At 43.6% G+C, this 19,811-nt stretch overlaps 2 protein-coding genes and 1 non-coding gene across 11 annotated transcripts in view; 2 read left to right on the plus strand and 1 right to left on the minus strand.

Annotated features, from left to right (window-relative positions):
* Positions 1-14,585, minus strand: part of SAFB (scaffold attachment factor B) — a 60,978-nt gene extending 46,393 nt beyond the window's left edge. For all 5 annotated transcript variants that reach the window (XR_015166787.1, XR_015166786.1, XM_086409881.1 and 2 more), the window contains exons 1-4: positions 14,271-14,585; positions 11,108-11,192; positions 1,742-1,806; positions 1,457-1,661 (exon numbers count right to left, since the gene is read on the minus strand). Coding sequence is in view for 2 of the 5 variants with exons in the window: in XM_086409880.1 (XP_086266006.1) it covers positions 1,457-1,661; positions 1,742-1,806; positions 11,108-11,192; positions 14,271-14,459 (544 nt within the window). In the remaining 3 variants the exon portion in view is untranslated. The remainder of the gene's footprint in view (positions 1-1,456; positions 1,662-1,741; positions 1,807-11,107; positions 11,193-14,270) is intronic.
* TRNAK-UUU (transfer RNA lysine (anticodon UUU)) lies at positions 8,631-8,703 on the plus strand. Its single transcript has one exon. It is a non-coding gene; the product is annotated as a tRNA-Lys (tRNA).
* A 294-nt stretch (positions 14,586-14,879) lies between the features above and the next one.
* SAFB2 (scaffold attachment factor B2) overlaps positions 14,880-19,811 on the plus strand; it is a 29,663-nt gene continuing 24,731 nt past the window's right edge. For all 5 annotated transcript variants that reach the window (XR_015166788.1, XM_086409885.1, XM_086409887.1 and 2 more), the window contains exons 1-2: positions 14,880-15,129; positions 16,236-16,320. Coding sequence is in view for 1 of the 5 variants with exons in the window: in XM_086409885.1 (XP_086266011.1) it covers positions 14,944-15,129; positions 16,236-16,320 (271 nt within the window). In the remaining 4 variants the exon portion in view is untranslated. The remainder of the gene's footprint in view (positions 15,130-16,235; positions 16,321-19,811) is intronic.

Below are 19,811 nucleotides of genomic sequence, written 5' to 3' on the forward strand. Positions count from 1 at the left end.
TTCATGGCTGCAATCACCATCTGCAGTGATTTTGGAGCCCAAAAAATAAAGTCTGACACTGTTTCCACTGTTTCCCCATCTATTTCCCATGAAGTGATGGGACCAGATGCCATGATCTTCGTTTTCTGAATGCTGAGCTTTAAGCCAACTTTTTCACTCTCCACTTTCATTTTCATCAAGAGGTTTTTGAGTTCCTCTTCACTTTCTGCCATAAGGGTGGTGTCATCTGCATATCTGAGGTTATTGATATTTCTCCCAGCAATCTTGATTCCAGCTTGTGCCTCTTCCAGCCCAGCGTTTCTCATGATGTACTCTGCGTATAAGTTAAATAAGCAGGGTGACAATATACAGCCTTGACGTACTCCTTTTCCTATTTGCAACCAGTCTGTTGTTCCATGTCCAGTTCTAACTGTTGCTTCCTGACCTGCATATAGGTTTCTCAAGAGGTAGGTCAGGTGGTCTGGTATTCCCATCTCTTGAAGAATTTTTCACAGTTTATTGTGATCCACACAGTCAAAGGCTTTGGCATAATCAATAAAGCAGAAATAGATGTTTTTCTGGAACTCTCTTGCTTTTTTGATGATCCAGTGGATGTTGGGAATTTGATCTCTGGTTCCTCTGCCTTTTCTAAAATTTAACCTTTACTGACAGACATTTAGGAGTTTTCAGGCTTTTGTTACTGAATATATTGTTTTCTAATCACGGGGAATAAAACAGCCTTAAATAAGCAGTCACTAGGAAGGGTTTCACAGTTTCATGTTTTTGGTGTTCCTTCTTAGGAAGCTAGTGAATGAGACTCATCAAAAGATAAACAACTGCATACCCTCCCTATCTGTGTCCAAATAACCTACACCACCGCACCCCTGCCACAGCCATTCAAAGATGACAACCTGCTACTGTGAAGGGTACTGAGATCAGTTCCAAAAGAAATGCAAACACATTTCAAGGAATCCGATTCGTGGATGGATGGACTGGCGGAGCACATGGTCTCGTTTCTCCCATAGCACTCATGAAACATTCCATAAAAGAACTGAGGCAGCTATGAAAATGAGGTGCCGCCTAGGACCGACCCCTAGAAATTCCTACAAAGAAGTCTCCTAGTTTCTATTTTCAATTGTCTTTTTCTGTCTACCTGAGAAATATTCATCCTCACAGAAATAACATAATCCACTAAATTAACAGGTCTGACTTAATGTGGTGTATGAATTGTATATGTAGCTTAATGCTACACTATTCAGATGGAGAGCAGATACAATTACTCCTCACAAGACACCATTTTTCAATGAAGCAAAGTGTGCTTTTCAAACTCATCTAATTTTTTACATGTGAATGGATAAGTCAAATGTACTGAAATGGCATTAAAAGAACATAATTCCAAATATAAAGCTTATCATCTCTTAGGCTATTTGAGGAATTATCACACCTAGGATACATCCTGGAGACCCTGCCAAGGTACCTACAGCGTGTTCTTGAAGTTGCTCCGGAAGCTCTTGCATCTCCCCCTCTACTAGCTCTCTACTGTCAGACAGGGACTCCTGGAGGTTATCGTCATCTTCCACATAGTCTGCAATGCTCCCATTATCAATCTCTGCTTCATCCAACACATTTATATCCATCATGTCGATGACCTGTAAGTTCTCCAAACTGGTCTCAACATCCTCCTGTGACAAAGAAAAATACAAGCATCGGATGATAGTCACTGGTCCATGCACGGAGCTGATCACTGACGAAGTTCACATACCTGTCCATCCCCAGAATTTTCCTCTATCCCGTTATCTTCCAAACCTTCTTCTTCTGGTTTGCGGCCTGAAGGAATAATTTATGGCATGAGATCAATGATATGCATTTTCCAGAAGTGACAACTTTCATTTTTATATGCTTTAAGCACTGAAGAAAGATGACAACCTGAAACACCCTTCTCCATGGCCTTCTAAATGGCTCTTCTCCATTTAGAAACACAGTAATCCAGGAATGGTAGGGCCAATCTACCCCCTAGTAGAAGTTGTTGTTGCTTAGTTGCTAAGTCGTGTCTGACTCTTTAGCACCCCGTGGACTACAGCATGCCAGTCTCCCCTGTCCTTCACTATCTCCTGGAGTCTGTTCAAACTCACATCCACTGAGTCAGTGATGCTATCTAACCATCTCATCCTCTGCCACCCTCTTTTCCTCTTGACCTCAATCTTTCCCAAATCAGTCATTTCCAATGAGTTGGCTCAGCTCATCAGGTGGCCAAATATTAGAGTGGCACTGGAGCTATTAGAAGTGGTTCTGTTCTTATCAACTGGAAGTTTGAGGAGATGGAAATGGCTTCTTAATAAGGTGAAGGCAACCAGACCTTTTCCAGGCCTGCCCTTCTTGTTAAGTGGCTTTGGTTATGGGGAGAAGAGTATCTTATACAAACGTGCTGCTGTGGGGAATTCCCCAGCACTCCAGTGGTTAGCATTCTGTGCTTTCACTGCCTATGGCTCAGGTTGAAAACCTGGTCAGGGAATTAAGATCCCACAAGCTGCATGGGAAAAAACAAACAAAACCAAAACAAACAAAAAACACACAAAAATCAAAACAAAGAAAAAAACAAAACCACAAAGTGCTGCTTTTTAGTTAAGGAATGTGAAATGTGTTTTCCCAGAGACAATCACATAAAAGGAAAACACAGAAAAGCAAAAAGGAAGTAGAAGCCTTTCAGCATTTTACCATCTAGAGTGAGCAGTGGAGCTGTCATACAGTGGGGGATGGATATCTTCCCATACTGTGCTACGTACATACACATACGCTGGTTTTGAAAATGGTACTGCCATTTTATAATCTTTGCACTTAGTATTTTGTGAACATGTTTCTATATTCTTTCATAGCATTATATGGAGATATCATCATTTCCCCGCAAAGTGAAGATAAATTTTTTAAGGTCACTAAGTATTTTTCAAGTAATATAAAAGTACTAGACATTAATCCACCTATATTTAATGATTAATCTTAAGTGTACATAGAATGTGTAAAATGTGGCGGGGGGGATAGAGGGAGAGAAAAAGCTCAACCCTAAATCATTTATACCAAAATTTACACTTGAGAATTTTCTTACACTATATGTACTTGATTTTTCCATATTCTATATTTCACTCATGTTTTCAGAAATATTTTATTTAGGAACACAAGGAATTGTGACACTAATACTAGTATACAATACATTATGTGTAAATAGTCTCGGTGGCTGTCTGGGAATCTCAGTACCACTGTATAACATTCCTATGGCAAAACGCACCTTAAACTTTCAAAAATATCTGGAACTCAACCCAGTGGTCTTTATAAATATGCTAGGAAGATACACCAGCAACATTTCCACAGACTCGTACCATTCTAGAATATGCACATTGGCTTTTGCCCAATTCCATTGAGTTAGTAGGAAAAATCTAAGTAGACTACCAGAAACTTGCCACCCTTTCTACTGTCTTTCTCCCTTTCACAAGAAAGGCAGCAGGTTTTCATCAGGCAGATCCAGATCTCACTTCAACTAGTACACACAGGTACAATGCAGCCTGAAGCCCTCCCAGGGGAGAATTGTCCCAGGTAAGAAATGCCCTAACAAGCAATGTCAAGAGGATGTGCAGTCCTAAGAACATCCAGTCTTCACTATGGAAAGCACACCCCCATCAGGATGCTAACCAACAACCACTATTTGGCAAAGATACCCTGCTTTCCACAGATGAAAAACAATGTGTCTCAATGAATCCAAAATTAATGTGAATGAGAAATACCACTGTGGCAAAAACTAAAGCAACTGTTTTTGGTACTACTAAGAGAAAAGGCACCCCTCAAATTCTTCCTCCAAAGAGTAAAAACGCCTCCCACATTCGCAATCTCCAAACCAAAGGACTGCATGGTTTTTGTCTCCATAACCTTCTCTCATCCACAACCTTCTCTTCTGCTGGGATTAACCCCCAGTACCCTGTGTGACTGGCTGGATGTGAGCAGGTGAATATTTTTCAAAATTTGTTTGATTACACAAATACATTCATACACACAACTCAGCAGTGGCCACAGGACTGGAAAAGGTCAGTTTTCATTCCAATTCCAAAGAAAGGCAACGCCAAAGAAGGCTCAAACTACATTACAATTGCACTCATTTCACATGCTAGCAAAGTAATGCTCAAAATTCTCCAAGCCTGGCTTCAATAATACGTTAACTGTGAACTTCCAGATGTTCAAGTTTTAGAAAAGGCAGAGGAACCAGAGATCAAATTGCCAACATCTGCTGGATCATAGAAAAAGCAGGAGAATTCCAGGAAAACATCTATTTCTGCTTTATTGATTATGCCAAAGCCTTTGACTGTGTGGATCACAATAAACTGTGGAAAATTCTTCAAGAGATGGGGAATACCAGACCACCTGACCTACCTCTTGAGAAATCTGTATGCAGGTCAGGAAGCAACAGTTAGAACTGGACATGGAACAACAGACTGGTTCTAAATAGGAAAAGGAGTACATCAAGGCTGTATATTGTCACCCTGCTTATTTAACTTATATGCAGAGTACATAATGAGAAACTCTGGGCTGGAGGAAGCACAAGCTGGAATCAAGATTGCTGGGAGAAATCCCAATAACCTCAGATATGAAGATGACACCGTCCTTATGGCAGAAAGTGAAGAAGAACTAAAGAGCCTCTTGATCAAAGTGAAAGAGGAGAGTGAAAAAGTTGGCTTAAAGCCAACTTAACATTTAGAAATCTAAGATCATGGCATCTGGTCCCATCACTTCATGGCAAACAGATGGTGAAACAGGGGAAACAGTGTCAGACTTTATTTTTTGGGCTCCAAAATCACTGCAGATGTTGACTGCAGCCATGAAATAAAAAGACGCTTACTCCTTGGAAGAAAAGTTATGACTAACCAAGACAGCATATTAAAAAGCAGAGACATTACTTTGCCAACAAAGGTCCATCTAGTCAAGGCTATGGTTTTTCCAGTAGTCATGTATGGATGTGAGAGTTGGCAGATCAAGAAAGCTGAGCGCTGAAGAATCAATGCATTTGAACTGTGGTGTTGGAGAAGACTCTTGAGAGTCCCTTGGACTGCAAGGAGATCCAACCAGTCCATTCTGAAGATCAGTTCTGAATGTTCAATGTGTGAACGTTCAGGACTGATGTTGAAGCTGAAACTCCAATACTTTGGCCAACTGATGCAAAGAGCTGACTCATTTGAAAAGACCCTGATGCTGGCAAAAACTGAAGGTAGGAGGAGAAGGGGTCAACAGAGGATGACACAGTTGGATGGCATCACCAACTCAATGGACATGAGTTTGAGTAAACTCCGGGAGTTGGTGATGGACAGGGAGGCCTGGCATGCTGCAGTCCATGGGGTCGCAAAGAGTCGGACACGACTGAGCGATTGAACTCAACTGAACTCATTAAAAGATTCATACCACTTCATGGTAAATTTTAGTTTACTAATAAAAGATCTACCCTCCTAAATAAATACATGACAAAGTTATTCTCCCTTCTCTCCGTTGCACTTCTAAGAGGTAACCATTGATAGCAGTTTGGTGGTCCTTGAAACCATTTTCTTTCAGATTTACACACATAACATTCAAAAGGAAATGAACTTGTTATGTATGGAATCATATTGTGTATACAGTCTGTTACTCAATAAAGGCCTTGGAAAAGTCTTGCCCTTATACATTGATTCAGCCCCATCATTTATTTCATGCTATAGAGTTCCTTAGTTTAGTCACCCCTGTCCCGAAAGCAGCTTTGTTAATTTACCATTTCCAATGACTTCCCATTTCCTCACCCCCTGGTCAATGTGGGATATTGAGAATTATGTAAATTTTTACCAGTGTAATAGGCAAAAATTATTATCTCTTTTTATTTGCTTTCCTTTAAGGAAATTTTTTTTGAACATAGGCCTTGTTTGTTTTCCTTTCATCTGTGACCTGCCTATTCATCATCTCTGTCCTTTCTCTACTGGATTGTCTATTTTCTTTATTAATCTGCAGGAATATTTCATGCTTTCTAGATATTAGTGCATTGCAGTATTTTCTCCCAATTGTATCTATTTATGGTATGTTTTATTAGGAAAGACTTAAAACTTTAAAACTTTCAAGTAGCTAAATTTATTTTTCTTTACAGTTTTTTTTAAAAAAAAATTTGGTTGCACTGCACAGAATATGGCACTGTCCCCGCAGACACAATTACAAACTTTTCTGTGGAGAAACCCAACCAATACCCTTAAGTCACTTGTGCAAATTGTCAGGATGTGCCCCTAGGAGGGAAACAGAAAAACCACACTTCCGGTGGTATTTCTGACAAAAGAATATAATTTGAACCTAATCATGAGAGGAACCCCCCCCCCCCCCGCCGCCGCCGACAAAACCTCCCAATAAAACCCAAATTGAAAAACAGGTTTCAAAATAGGTGGTCTGTACTTAAAAAAAAATAGTACTGTTACGAACACAAAGAAAGTCTTGGGAAGTGCTGCAGATTAAAGGAGATCAAGAGGACATGATAACTGAAGACAATGCAAGACCCTAAATGACCAAATCTAAATAAGACTAGAAAACAGTATTTTATCAATATTAATTTCTTGATTTTGATAACTACATATATAGTTATGCAATTTTCTTGTTTTTAGAAAATACTATAGAATGTAGGGACAAAGGGGCACATGTACTTGTAATTTATTCTCAAGTAGTTCAGCAGAAAAGGAAAAATACATATATTACACTTGTTTTATCCTTTTCTTCCTCCCTCCATGTCGCTCTTCTGTCCTCCCTCTCTCCGTTGAGAAAGAAAAGGTTAAAACAAATGTAAAAATGACAACATCTGGGGAATCTGGGTGAGAATTTATGAGAATTTCTTGTATTATTCTTACATCATTTCTAAGCATGAAATTATGTCTCCTAAAAAAAGATATACTGTACATTCATGTTCAAATTATTTTGTGGATCTACACTTCATTTATTTTAGCTAATGATACAGGAGCTGAATAATTTGGGTTGTATTAACATTTTAGATGAATTTTTAATTTTGGATGTGCCAGTTTTTCTCCCAAAATAGCTGTATCATTTTACATATTCTACAGCAGTAGGGGGAAGTAGGTATGGAAGTTTGTTTTTCTATATCTTTTAAACAGTTGTTTTCTAGTATTTCAAATCACTTTAATTTTCATTTCTTTGTTAGCTAATGATAAGCAATTTTTGATGTGGTCATTGGCCATTTATTTATATTTTCTTATAAAGAATCTATTCAAAATTTTGCCAATTATTAAAATGTATTTGATAGTCATTTTTAAAAAAGAAAGAAGGGATATCATGTCAAAAGAAACAAAACAACCCAATAACCCAGTGGCTTAGAGGTAAAGAGTCCACCTGCAATGCAAGAGATGTAAGAGATGTGGGTTTGATCCCTGAGTCAGGAAGACACCTTGGAGGAGGGCATGGCAACCCACTTCAGTAATCCCGCCTGCAGAATCCCATGGACAGAGGAGCTTGGCAGGCTGCAGTCCACAGGATCACAAAGAGTCGAACACAAGTGAAATGACTTGGCATGCATGCTTGCAACACACAATCAGGCAATAGTTTAAAAAGCAAACATGTTGACTTTGCTCTTCTAGTTAAATTACTTTGTTGCTAATTATTTTAAAAGCGTCTAAAAGAACTAAACAAAGTACTGGTGTAAAACTACTTTGGAGGAATGCTGAAATTACCTGAGGTATGCTTTCTAGTCTGCCTGATAGTGCAGGAGACTGGCGTTTGATCCCTGGGTGGGGAAGATCCCCTGGAGAAGAGAATGGCTACCCACTCCAGTATTCTTGCCTGGGAAATCCCATGGACAGAGAAGCCTGGCCAGCCACAGTCCATGGGGTTGCACCGATCAACTAACACTTCCACTTTTCATGCTTTCCAGGATTCTGATTAAAACAACCAGATTTCAAACAATTTTGAATTTGTTCAAACAGGGCAGGAAAAAAAAAACCACCTCTATTTTCAGCTAAAATCTTAACTACAAAATATAATTACTCCAAGCTAAGACACCAGACACAAAAGAGTTTGTACTGAAAATTCTCTGGCAGTCCTGTGATTAGAATTACATGTTCTCACTACTGAGGGCTTGGGTTCAATCCTTGGTCAGGAAACTAAGATTCCCACAAGTGGCATGCACCTGCCCAACTTTATATTGAATGGTTCTAGATGAAGTTTTAAAACAGGCAAAACTAATCATCTATGGTCAAAGTAATCATTTTTTTTTTCCCTGAGGGACAGGTAGGAAGTATGACTGATTGGGCAAGGGCACAAGAAATTTAATAGAAATCCCATATTGGAACTTCTCTGGTGGTCCAGGGGCTAACACGCCACGCTCCCAATGCAGGTTCAACTGTTGGTCAGATAACTAGATCCTACATGCTACAACTAAGACCGGTACAGCCAAATAAATAAATAATATATATACTTTTAAAAATCCATGTTTTGATCCCTACTTACTTCACATCACATGCAAAAATAAATTCCGAACGAACTCAAAATAAAACGGTAAATACTACTCCATAATGCAAACTTTTTAAAAAGCAATTTTAAAGCAAAGGACAGTCTTTCAATATACAAGAAAAAATCTAGGTGCCTGGACAGCTCCTAAAATAGGAGCCTGGATAGCTCAGTAGGTAGAGAATCAGACTTTTAATCTGAGGGTCCAGGGTTCAAGTCCCTGTTCAGGCATGCTGTCCTCTATTGTGGGGCTTCCCCAATAGCTCAATTGGTAAAGAATCCACCTGCAATGCAGGAGACCCCAGTTCAATTTCTGGGTTGGGAAGATCCACTGGAGAAGGGATAGGCTACCCATTCCAGTATTCTTGGGTTTCCCTTGTGGCTCAGCTGGTAAAGAATCACCTGCAATGAGGGAGACCTGGGTTTGATCCCTGGGTTGGGAAGATGCCCTGGAGAAGGGAAAGGCTACCCACTCCAGTATCCTGGCCTAGAGAATTCCATGGACTGTATGGAGTCGCAAAGAGTCAGACATGACTGAGCGACCTTCATAAAATTTAGAAACCATATAGGTTGACTGCATTGCCTGTATTAAAGATTAAAATTCTAAAGACCAAAACACCACAAAGTAGTTAAGTCAAATAACAAACTGGGAAAAAACAATTGTAACATTTTATAGAGAGAAAGCACTATCAAAAGTCAGTAAGACTAACAACCCAGCAGAAAAATAGGCAACAGGCATGAAAAAGCAATTCAGAAAATAAAGGCAGTCGATTATCAGAAACTGTTTAACCTGTGAAGAAATATAAATAAAAACTTTAGCTGTGGAGAAATTCATACAATGAGCTATTTTTCTTCTATATATGAGGCAACATTAAAAAGACATAATATTCAGCATTAAGTGAGAATTTAGAGAAACAGGCACCCTCTGCCATTCCCTGATGTTGCTAGTTATTAACCAGTATAGCCTGTTGGAGAACTATTTGTTAAGAACTATTTTTAAAATAAAATGCACATATTTTTTGACCCAAGAATTCTACTTCTCTAGTTAACAAAAACATATTCCTTCAGCAGAGGTAATTCTGGTTCACGGCCATGCTGAAAACTGGAACAAATAGTCTAATAATAAGACTGAGGAGCTCAACTGTGGTACAGTCATACAAAGAATGATTATTCACTGTTAAATAAATGAGGTTTTTATTTTCAGCACTATTGAAAATGCCATTTACAGGCTAAGTAAAAAAAGTAAAGAATACTGTGGGGAGTAGGAACAGTTTTTTAAGGAAAGACAAAGGTACACAGGTGTGTGAAAATCCTTCTGTATTTTGTTTTTAGGTGACTTTAGACACACAGAAGTCTGGGAAAATATGCCCATAATCTCAATAATGGATTGCCTCCTTTATTTAATGCTTATCTGTGTTCCTAAAAACTTTTAACACAAGGATTTCTTTTTTTGTTAGAGAAAAAGAAAGCAAAAAAGGAGCTCCACAGGCTCTATTTCTCCCCTGCCCCATAATAGTCTATCTGTTGAATTTTTTTCCCTTAATTTATTTATTTTTAATTGAAGGATAATTATAATATTGTGCTCTCTGTTGATTTTTTAAGTACTCTGCTTTGGAAAAAACATTGACTTGCGCAAATTGAAAAATGCATGATTAACTGTGGACCACACAGTGACTTCATTTCAAAGTGAGGTCACTGACTGCTCTTCTCCCAGAGCTAATACACCACACAACCTGGTCGACATTGGTGCCTGCCTCTTAGACATTTCACACCCAGGTCTTCACCACTGGCCAGGTGAAAGAATTTCATTTTGTTTTGGGGCCTGAGCAACAAAACCTCCAATTACCTAGAGAACTTTCAGGATAGCCCAAATGCCCAGTTTTAGCTGATTCTTTCCTAAAACAGTAGTTGGATGTCATTGAATTCAATTAGGAAGTAATTCATGAGCAAATACTAAGTAGGAAAACAAGGAAGACACAGCTTCTGTCCTCAACAACCTGAAACTCAGGCCAGGGCAGTGCAGAGGACCTAAGGAGAGAAGACTTGCTACTGGTGAGATCAGAAGTTGCCTCTTGATGAACTAGGACTCAAATGCAGACAGATGGGGAAGAGGAGTGGGTGGAGTAAACCACACGTCTGGGACCTGATTGCAGGTGGATGTAATAGAGGAAAGGTGGTGGGGCGGAAGCGGGAAGGGACCATCTGGGGCAATGGTGAGGGTCATTAATGCCATGTGGAATCTGGCTTTCATGCGGTAGGCAGTTTCGAAAGCAGCATCTGTAAAAGTGACAACTCTGTTTTGGCCAGGCGGTATTTAAAAGGCAAGTTATTTTCCACAAGTCAGAGCAATAGGTCTGAGACTCAAGTAATCCTAAACACTCTCTACCTCAAGAAGGTTAAGACTCTGGATAAGCAACAGCTGCCGAGAAACCTACAGAAAAAAATAAGTAAAGGTGTCAGTACCTCTTCCATGCTGAGACTTCCCAAATCCCATGGAAACAAAAATACACTGGAGAGATCTTGAAAGAAAATGCACACCTTCATTCAAGGTGCATCAAAGATTCACAGGGCAGTCCACAGGCACATTAGCAGAGGAAGCCAGATTGAAAGAAGTTCCTAGCATCACCCTCCATACCTTTGCTGGATCTCTTTGATGTCTTCTTATTTCCTTCAGAGGTAATTTCAATTTCATCAGGATTACCTCCCTCATCTTCAATTGCCTAAAGGGAAGGGAAAAGAAAAGTTCACCCAAAAAGGCAGCACACAGACTTGACTTCCACAGAAGCTTCAGGGACTGATCTGGAAAGGGCCTCTCCCTACTCATTCATTCGTCCTTCTTTCTGTTGCAGCAAGGGCCCCAGAGGTAGACTGATTCTACCGTACCTTGGCTGCCTGGTCTCAGGCAGGCTTATTTAATTGTTCCGAGTTTGTTTTTTCACTCTGGCATGAGGGACTAATTAAAGTTCTTACCCTGGAAAGCTGTCAGGAGAATTCCTATTAGCCACGAAAAGCAAGCACTCATCGAACAGTCAGCTTATTTTTAGAATTATCACCACAATCTGATTGACCCTATTCCTGGGCCAAACTACCTATGACATTATTCAACACTGTACTGTTCATCTCTCTCCCTGATCCCTTTTCAACACCCGCACTAGCACCATCTGGACAGAATATGGGACATGGCACGGGATGGGACACAGACTACAACATCCCTCGCTCATCTCTCTGTCGGATTCCTGAGGTCTTGCTGTCAACCACCAGGGAACCTGCTTCATTGAACAGAAAATTATAAGGATCTCTTGGCAAGTCCCGCTTCTCATCCCAAGAGCCTGTCCTTCACTTGACTAGCTCCCACTTATGTTCAGCACTGTGTAGGCCACCAAGGAGGCACTCAGAGGAGGGGGAAAAAAAAAATGCCACAAAACAATCAATCAAAGGAACACCGACCAACCCTGTCAATGCTGATATCCCCAGACACCAGGCTTCAAAATCAGATTTTTGAAAACCCTTTCTCTACTGCATAGTCCTGGGAGCCCACATTCTGTTTAAATCCATTTCAAATGGAGCTCTATTTGTAGTTTCAGAAGTCTCAAAGATTCTCAGGAGTATTCTAGCTTGGTAAAGTTAGGTGTGGGGGCTCCACACCTAAACTGTACTAAGAAAAAAAAAAAAAAACCTCTCCCTTCTCTCTGAAGTTACAGCCAGAAAGAAGATTTGGAGTTATGTCCTGGCCTGAAGAAGGGTTCAAACAGAAAGTCCCTACCCTCTTTCTAGAAACAAAAGATTCTGGACCACCAGCAGGAGAATGCAACAACTACCCCAGACAGGCGGCCCAGTCCGCCCCTCAGGTCATCTCGTCCAGGTGCAGTGTTTACAGGGTGGTCCCTGGGGGACTACAGGCTATGAGTCATCCTTACAGGCCTGGCCAAACTACTCTTTGTGTGTTGTTACCTCCACCTTTCCCTCTTTTGTTCTTCCTAAAAGAATAAATAAATACACAAACCAAAGAAGGGACAAAACAACAGGTGACAGAAGTAGAAGAGAAGAGCGCCAGTACTTCCAGACTTGCTCGCGTAAGATGGCAGATGGGTATATACGCCAGTGGTGTTTGTGCATTTTTGAGCACATCCCTAAGAAACTGAAGAGGAGAGGAATAAGGAACGGGTTTTTCCCCTCAGAGATGCTGGTGGAAGATCATACCAGCTTCAACCAACAGCCTGACAGGAAGGTTCAATGCCACCCTATCAGCATCCAAGGCTTGTGGACTATCTGGGGGAACAATGGCTAAAGCCTCCCACTCCCACCCCCACCCCCCCACCAATTTTCCTTTACTGACAGGAGGCCCTATGGCTAGTAATACCATGGATCACAGGTCCCTGGGTGCCAACTCTCCCCTCCTTGCATCTTCTTCCGGTAACACTTCTATGGGTGAACTGCCTGCCCTGTTTGCTTAGAGGGTGTTAGCGTCCATAGCGAAAGACACACACACTTGAGTTACAAAGGCACTACTGACTTAGGGCAAGTAACTCACCACTCTCCAGCCTGAGTTTCCTTATCTGGGTAACAGGAAATAATCCCCACTTCCTCTAAACAGCAACTAACAAACAAAAACCCGATCCTCTGTTGTTTGGGAGACAGGAGAGGGTAGAATGAGTCACAAACTGCACTGCTTGGGGGAGTGGGGGCGGGGGGGAATAGGTGACAAGGCATAGTTAGAGATCACAGAGAAGTCCCAAGACAAGAGTCAGTGAAAGGAAGAAGCCACCAGAATCACATAGAACAGGGAGTGCAGAAAAGCACAACTAACTCTCTGCTTTTCCAACGCATCCCTCAGAACACCGCAAGGCAGGGATCAGTAACACCCAGACTGCAAATACCACACAGTGTATACAGAGAAAAAAGTTAATTGTGACAGCAATTGCACTTTGAATGTTTATATGCTATAGGTAGCATGCCAAGCACATTTTGGGCCATCTTCCTTAACTCTAACGATTAAGAATTAATATTTTTCTCTTTTGGACACAAAGAGAAACAGACCCTCTAGAGAGGATTAAAAGAAATGTCGTTCACGCTCAAGATCGGGTCAAGAGACTGGCAGAGCCCTTAGGTTTTCTTCAAGTCTAACCGTAGGTTTCATTTCTGGTCTTTATTACAAGCAGCACTTTTCCTGCCAGGCTGAGTCGCCGAGCCATTCTCCCTCAACCCCGCTCCCAATACCCTCTTAATAAGGTTACTTCGTAAAGTACCCCCCTATTCTAGACTTCTAGGCCCTAACGGATCAAGCAGCATCTCTCGCCCCAGAGGAGGTCCCCGCAACCAGCACACGCTCAGAAAATCGCCCGGCCTGGGTTCAAATCTCGACCTCCCCTCCCCGGCCGAGGGACCTTGGCCGAATCCCCTGACTCCCCGGGCGGAGCGAGGATTTCAGGTTCCGAGTCCACTTTCAGAGATCGGGATGAAAGCAGCCGAAGGAAGCCCTAAAAAGCAGGGGCTGATACGGATAACACAAGCCCTCGGTCGATGTCACCCGCTACCTCGAACTTCCCCCGTTCGCGTCGAGATTTTCTTGTTCTCGCTCCGATGCAGCGCTGGGCTTTGAACTTGGGCCCGCCGGGGCTCGGCGATCCCGCTCGGGCCTGAGAGAAGCGTGAAGAGGCCCGGAGCGCCAGGCCCCCGGCAGGCCGCGAACGGGACCGGGGCGGGGGTGGGGGGCGGGACCTCGAGGCCAGGAGGCCCCTCGTCGCGGCCGCCGGGGTTCCCCGGCCCACCTCCCACACACCCCAGGGTCCCAGCTCTACCTTTCTAAGCCGTTCCATCAAAGCGCTCTTGTTGCCGCTCGAATCCAGGTTCCGTTTCTTCAGCTCCGCCCGCAAATCGATCACCCTAAGGTCAGTGAGGCGCCGCGTCCCGGTCTCCGACGAGGCGGAGCTCAGAGCCGCTGCGCCCGCCGCACCAGAATCGCCTAAGCCGGACAGAGACTCCGCCATTCTAGGGGCCCTGGTTCTGCCTACCACTTCACACAGAACTGGGCCGGGTTAACCGCAGCTCCCAGGACGAACTTGCGCCGCCAGTAAGAGAACCGTTCCGACCGCTACGGCGCTCCTCTCTTCTGCGCAGGCGTACCCGGCGCGGGTTCAACGCCCGGGGCCGCTTCTGCTCATGCGCAGTGAGAGCCCTGTGAGTGAGGTACAAGGCGCCTTACGTCTCGCCGGCCTCCCGCCGCGAACTGCCAAGACGCTTACATACAGCAATTACAGCGCCTGCGCACTGTTGCCGAGGGCCTGCGGTTGGTCGATGCGCGAGCGTCCGACTGCGGCCAAGAACGCCTATTCGGGCGGCGCGCGTGCGCGGCCGGAAAAGGGGGCGGGAGGAAGCCAGTGCGTTTTCCTCTCTGGCGGCGCCATTTTGTGCTCAGAGCCGCTACAGCCGCCGGCGGTGTGGGAAGTACTTGGCGCGGACAGCATACCCGGGATGGCGGAGACTCTAGCAGGGTCCAGCGACTCGGGTTCTGGCACGGCCGCTGTCGTCTCGGGCGTCTCAGAGGTCGGGACGCGGCGACTCAGCGACCTGCGGGTGATCGACCTGCGGGCGGAGCTGAAGAAGCGGAACCTGGACACGGGCGGCAACAAGAGCGTCCTGATGGAGCGGCTCAAGAAGGTGAGGCGGCCCGGGGCCCTGGGGTGCCGCCAGAGACCGAGTAACGCCCCCGCGCGGGCCTGTCACTGCGACTCCCTACTGCGAGGCGCCCCCGGCCTGCATCTCTCGTTGCGAACTCCGGTCCGAACTGTCAGGAACCTCGGGTCGGCTGTGTGACCTTGGCCCGACACCGCCCCTCTCTGTGCCTTGTCGCCTTCTTCCATTCAGTCATCGCAGTGTTGGGAAAGCCCGTCTTAGTCTTAGGGTAGCCCCTGGATTTTTCCCAGGGTTGTGTGACCTTGGACAGGTGCTGTTCCCTACCAGCGCCTCAGTTTTCTCCCCTACGGAACGGATGATTGAAGAACCTTTGACATTGCCCGGGAAGGGGAGATGTGCCAGTTTTTGCCCCAGGACGTTTGCGTTCACCGTGCCCTGCACCTGGCGGCTTCTCTCCCAGGTCTCCATCTGGCTGGCGCTTTGTTGTCATTTTGGGGTCTGTCTTGAGATGTCTCGTTGCCCCCCCCCCCAAGTGAAGACTTGTTCCAAGTCCATGACTTCCTGTATCGCACCATCCTGTGTTCATTGTCCCATTTCTCAGCATTAAACACAGAATTGAGTATGGCGGGTGGTCATCTCTCATGGAATCAGGCTGTTGAGGGTAGGAACCTGGTGAATTCACCGGGGAGTCCCGAAGCGCGGGTAAGAAGACACTGTTGGCGTGAACCACCAACCTCCCCCACTACCCAGGATGTTCTTTGTTCTTCCCTGCCCTGGGTCAAAGGTGGCCTTTTTGAGCAGTGCTCAGCCCTTTGCCCACTGCCAGACCAAGTGTAACCTGTTTGTTACATTGTTGACTTAAAGTTGAGACAGTGTGGAGGTTAGGGACCATTTTGGAACTTCATCAACCCTGACTGTGAGCCCCAGGCTCTTTTGGGTGAAGGGCCCAGAGAGAACCAAGTGGTACTGGGTTCACCTACTGCCTGGGGACCTGACAGCCCAGGTGGCAGAAACAGAGTTGCTCTTTGCAGGGAAGTGTTGCTTTTGTTGCTGGGAAATTGTTACAGAGGAAGAGCAGTGTGTGCCCCACAGCTCTTAACAGTGTTGTCAACTTTGTCTCTTCCCAACAGGCGGTTAAGGAAGAAGGGCAGGATCCTGATGAAATTGGCATTGCCTTGGAAGCCACAAGCAAGAAGACAAAGAGATTCGTGAAAGGTATCCACTTTAACTTTCTGCTGCTTGGGGTAGCTACAGCAAGAGAGCTTATATAGAGAACTGTTTTTTTAGCATTCTTCTAGCCCTTCAAGTCAGGAGAGCTCCTTTGGCCCTCACTGTCCTCCATCTAACAGGTTGCTTTTCCACCAGCTAACGTGTAAATGTCAGGGTGCTGGGGAGGATTTGTAGGTGCCAAGTAAAAGACCCGTGGCTCATCGGTAAAGAACCCGCCTGCCCAGGCAGGAGATGTGGGTTCGACCCCTGACTCAGGAAGATCCTTTGGCAGAGGAAAATGTCAGCCCACTCCAGTATTCTTGCCTGGAAAATCCCATGGACAGAGGAGCCTGGCAGGCTGCATTCCATGGGATCTCAAGAATCGAACTTGTCTTCATGACTGAACAACAATTAAAAACATTACAGCTTTCGTTTCTAGGATTAAAAAAGAACTAGCGTAAGGCACAGTCTTAAAAGCTGCCCCGGCTGACCTGAGCAACCAGATGCACCTACTTGTCTTCCTGGTTCAAAAAATAGGACTTAAACCAAGGAAAATGACAGCAGGCAGAGACCCAATAGAACCCAACTTCTTTAGGGTCCAAAATAGGTTGTTGGAACATTTGCATGTTTTACTAGTGTGATATTTTGTTTTCAAATCTAAATATAATTCATGTAAAATTCACATGTTTAAAGTGTATAATGCTGTGCTTTTTAGTATACTCACAAGATTATGAGGTCATCACTACTCTTAGTTCTCGAACATTTTCATCATCTCAAGAAGAATCACCTATCCCCCATTAGCAGTCAGCTCCCACATCCCCCTGCCCCCAGCAGTATCTAATTGAGGTTTTGTCTCTAAGGATTTGCGCATTCTAAACATTTCATGTAAGTAGAATCATACAGCATGTGACCTTTCATGTCTGGCATCCTTCACGGAGCATCGTGTTTTTAAGGTTTATCCATGGTATAACATGTATCAGTGCTCCTTTCCTTTTTATGGTTGACAGCAAAAGCTTGGGAACCTCACTAACAGTGGTTCTCATTTTCAGAGTTTACTGTGATAAGGATGGTATAATTTGCAACTCCCATACGATGGGCTCGTTGTCTTGAAGGGTGCTGCACGAAAGTTTTTACAGCTGTCCATGTCCCATTCACCTAAAAAAGTGCTAATTTCAGGCAGTGGGATACAGCTGCTCAGAAAGTAAAAAGAAAAGACTTTGTGTTTTCTGCAACTTCTATTTATATTTTTCACAGCTTTTTCTAACAGGATGACTTTTCCACAACTCAGTGAACTGTTTAAATCTTATGCACCTGTTTTGAAAGGTTAAATTTTTGAGTTAGGTTACATTTAAAGGGGTTTACGTTTAAAACACTGGTATCTTTTCAGTGCTCGTGAAACTGCCTGTATTTCAGCAGAAGACATGGACCGTTGAAACAAACCAATCATGAGGGATGGGTCTACAGCAGGAAACATACAGATAGCCTGTTTGTACTTTTCTGTTAAGTTACCCATATCTGAAAATTTGGTTTTGAATAGCTGAAAGTTTAAACTTTTTTGTGTGTAGATGCTCATTTTAAACTGTGAGGTTAGGCTTATTCATCAGAATGATTTTGGCTCCTATAAGGAATCTTTGAATCGTTAGAAAAACTTAGTTGACTGCTTCCAGTACATGTCTGAATGGGTTAAAGCATAGGTCAGCTCAAAGCTACTTGGAGTTAGCATTGTGTCAGGGAAGCCTTGATAATAATTACTTTTGGTGTAAAGTGAGTGTACCAGTACAGGTTGGGGTTAGAAAGGCACTGGTACCTTTCTTTTTCACAGAAGTCCCCAAAGCCCAAGATCCTGGGGCAGAGAACAGCTCCTCCAGGTTGTAGAGCTAGTGTGTTTTCCAGAGGGGTCTGGGCATGTGCTTAGTTATACGAAGTGTTAGGTCCTCATGGTGTCCTGGTTGAAAATTAGGTCCTCAAGGTTACTAGGCATCAGCCAATAGATTTCCAAAGTCCGCCACAAAGTTGGACTGATTCTGGGAATTCGTGAGTAACCACTGCCTTTCAAAAGTGAAAGGAAGCTGAACTTTGAAAGTTTCATTGCAAGTCAGAACTTGAGTCCTTTTCCCCAACTCATCTAAATGGGCAGAACTGCTGAAAACTGGGTGTGTTTTGAAAAGATCATTCTAAATTAGGTTACGTTTGGGATTAAAATTGGATAGTCTGTGCCATTCCCCTGTTCTGTTCCCCCACCCTTCAGTTTTTAGTCAAGACCCATCCCTTGGGATTGGGGTGCAGCCTGTGTGCCCAGCGTTTATCTTTGTCGCTCCCACTTAGGGTGCTTTCTGGTGAGGTTTTTTTGGTCTGCCTCTCTCCTGTTTACCTTCTTCATGGGCACTTCAAGCTACTGTTTGAGGCTTGAGAAATTGGGTGTGGTTATCAAGCATTTTAAATAGTGTGTTTCAAAAGGATATGCCCAGTTCAGATATAATGGGAGGTGGGACAGCTCAGTTTTTGAGTCCCAGCTTTGGAGCAGAACCAAATTCTCCTGTCAAATGCAGATAATAAACCTGCTGGCATTGTGAGGGGTATTAAATAATGTGAAGAGCGCAGTGTGTAATAAAACCACATTTCTTGAGTAATCATTGATAATAATGGGAAATGAAATACTTAGGATATTGCAGTTGGCATCTTTAATAAATGATTGAGGTTTCTTCAGACTCAACAAACATAGAGTTATGGTTGTGGAGGGTGGGGTGTGTAGGGAGAGCGATGGAGTGGTGGTTTGGGATCAGCGGATGCAAACTACCATGTATAGGTTGGATCAACAAGGTCGTACTGCGTAGTGCAGGCAGCTGTATTCAGTATCCTGTAATAAGCCATAATGGAAAGGATGTGAAAAAGAATATATATATGTGTGTGTATAACTGAATTATTTTACAGCAGAAATTAGCACAACATTGTAAATCAACTAAACATCTATAAAATAAAGACTGAGGCTTCTTAAGTTGCAAAACTGGCATGCCACAGCATTTTGCAGACTCAGCAATGTTGATAGGTTGAACTTTGTGGTAGGGTGCTGTCCTTCGTGTTACTGTGTGCTGGGCAGCATCCTTTGCCGCTGCCCACTACATGCCTGTAGCACTGCCCGTCGTAACACTAAAAATGTCTCCAGGCATCACCCTGTTGCAGCCCACATCCCCACTGACCCCCCCATACTGGCCTCCCACATGTAAACATACGCGCCATGGTTTGCGATTCTTGGGGATATTAGTCTGTATACGCCCTTTAGAACAGGTCACCTTTGTTTTGCACGTCCTAAGGGGAATTCTAGAATATAGGTATGTACATTTTTAAAGCTGTTGATAACAGGGAGCCCAAAGATTTTACTTTCCTTCTAAGAGTTTCCACTTTCTTTTCCTTCCAGCCCCATTGGGAATACCTGGCATCGCTCTCAATAGTCCTTTTGCATTCGCAGAGCCCAGGGTGAAAATAGACTTTATGGTAGC

This window comes from Bos grunniens, chromosome 7 (assembly GCF_055505025.1).
Source record: "Bos grunniens cultivar Pamir isolate PY7600 chromosome 7, Bosgru_T2T1.0, whole genome shotgun sequence".
Classification (NCBI taxonomy): Eukaryota; Metazoa; Chordata; class Mammalia; order Artiodactyla; family Bovidae; genus Bos; species Bos grunniens.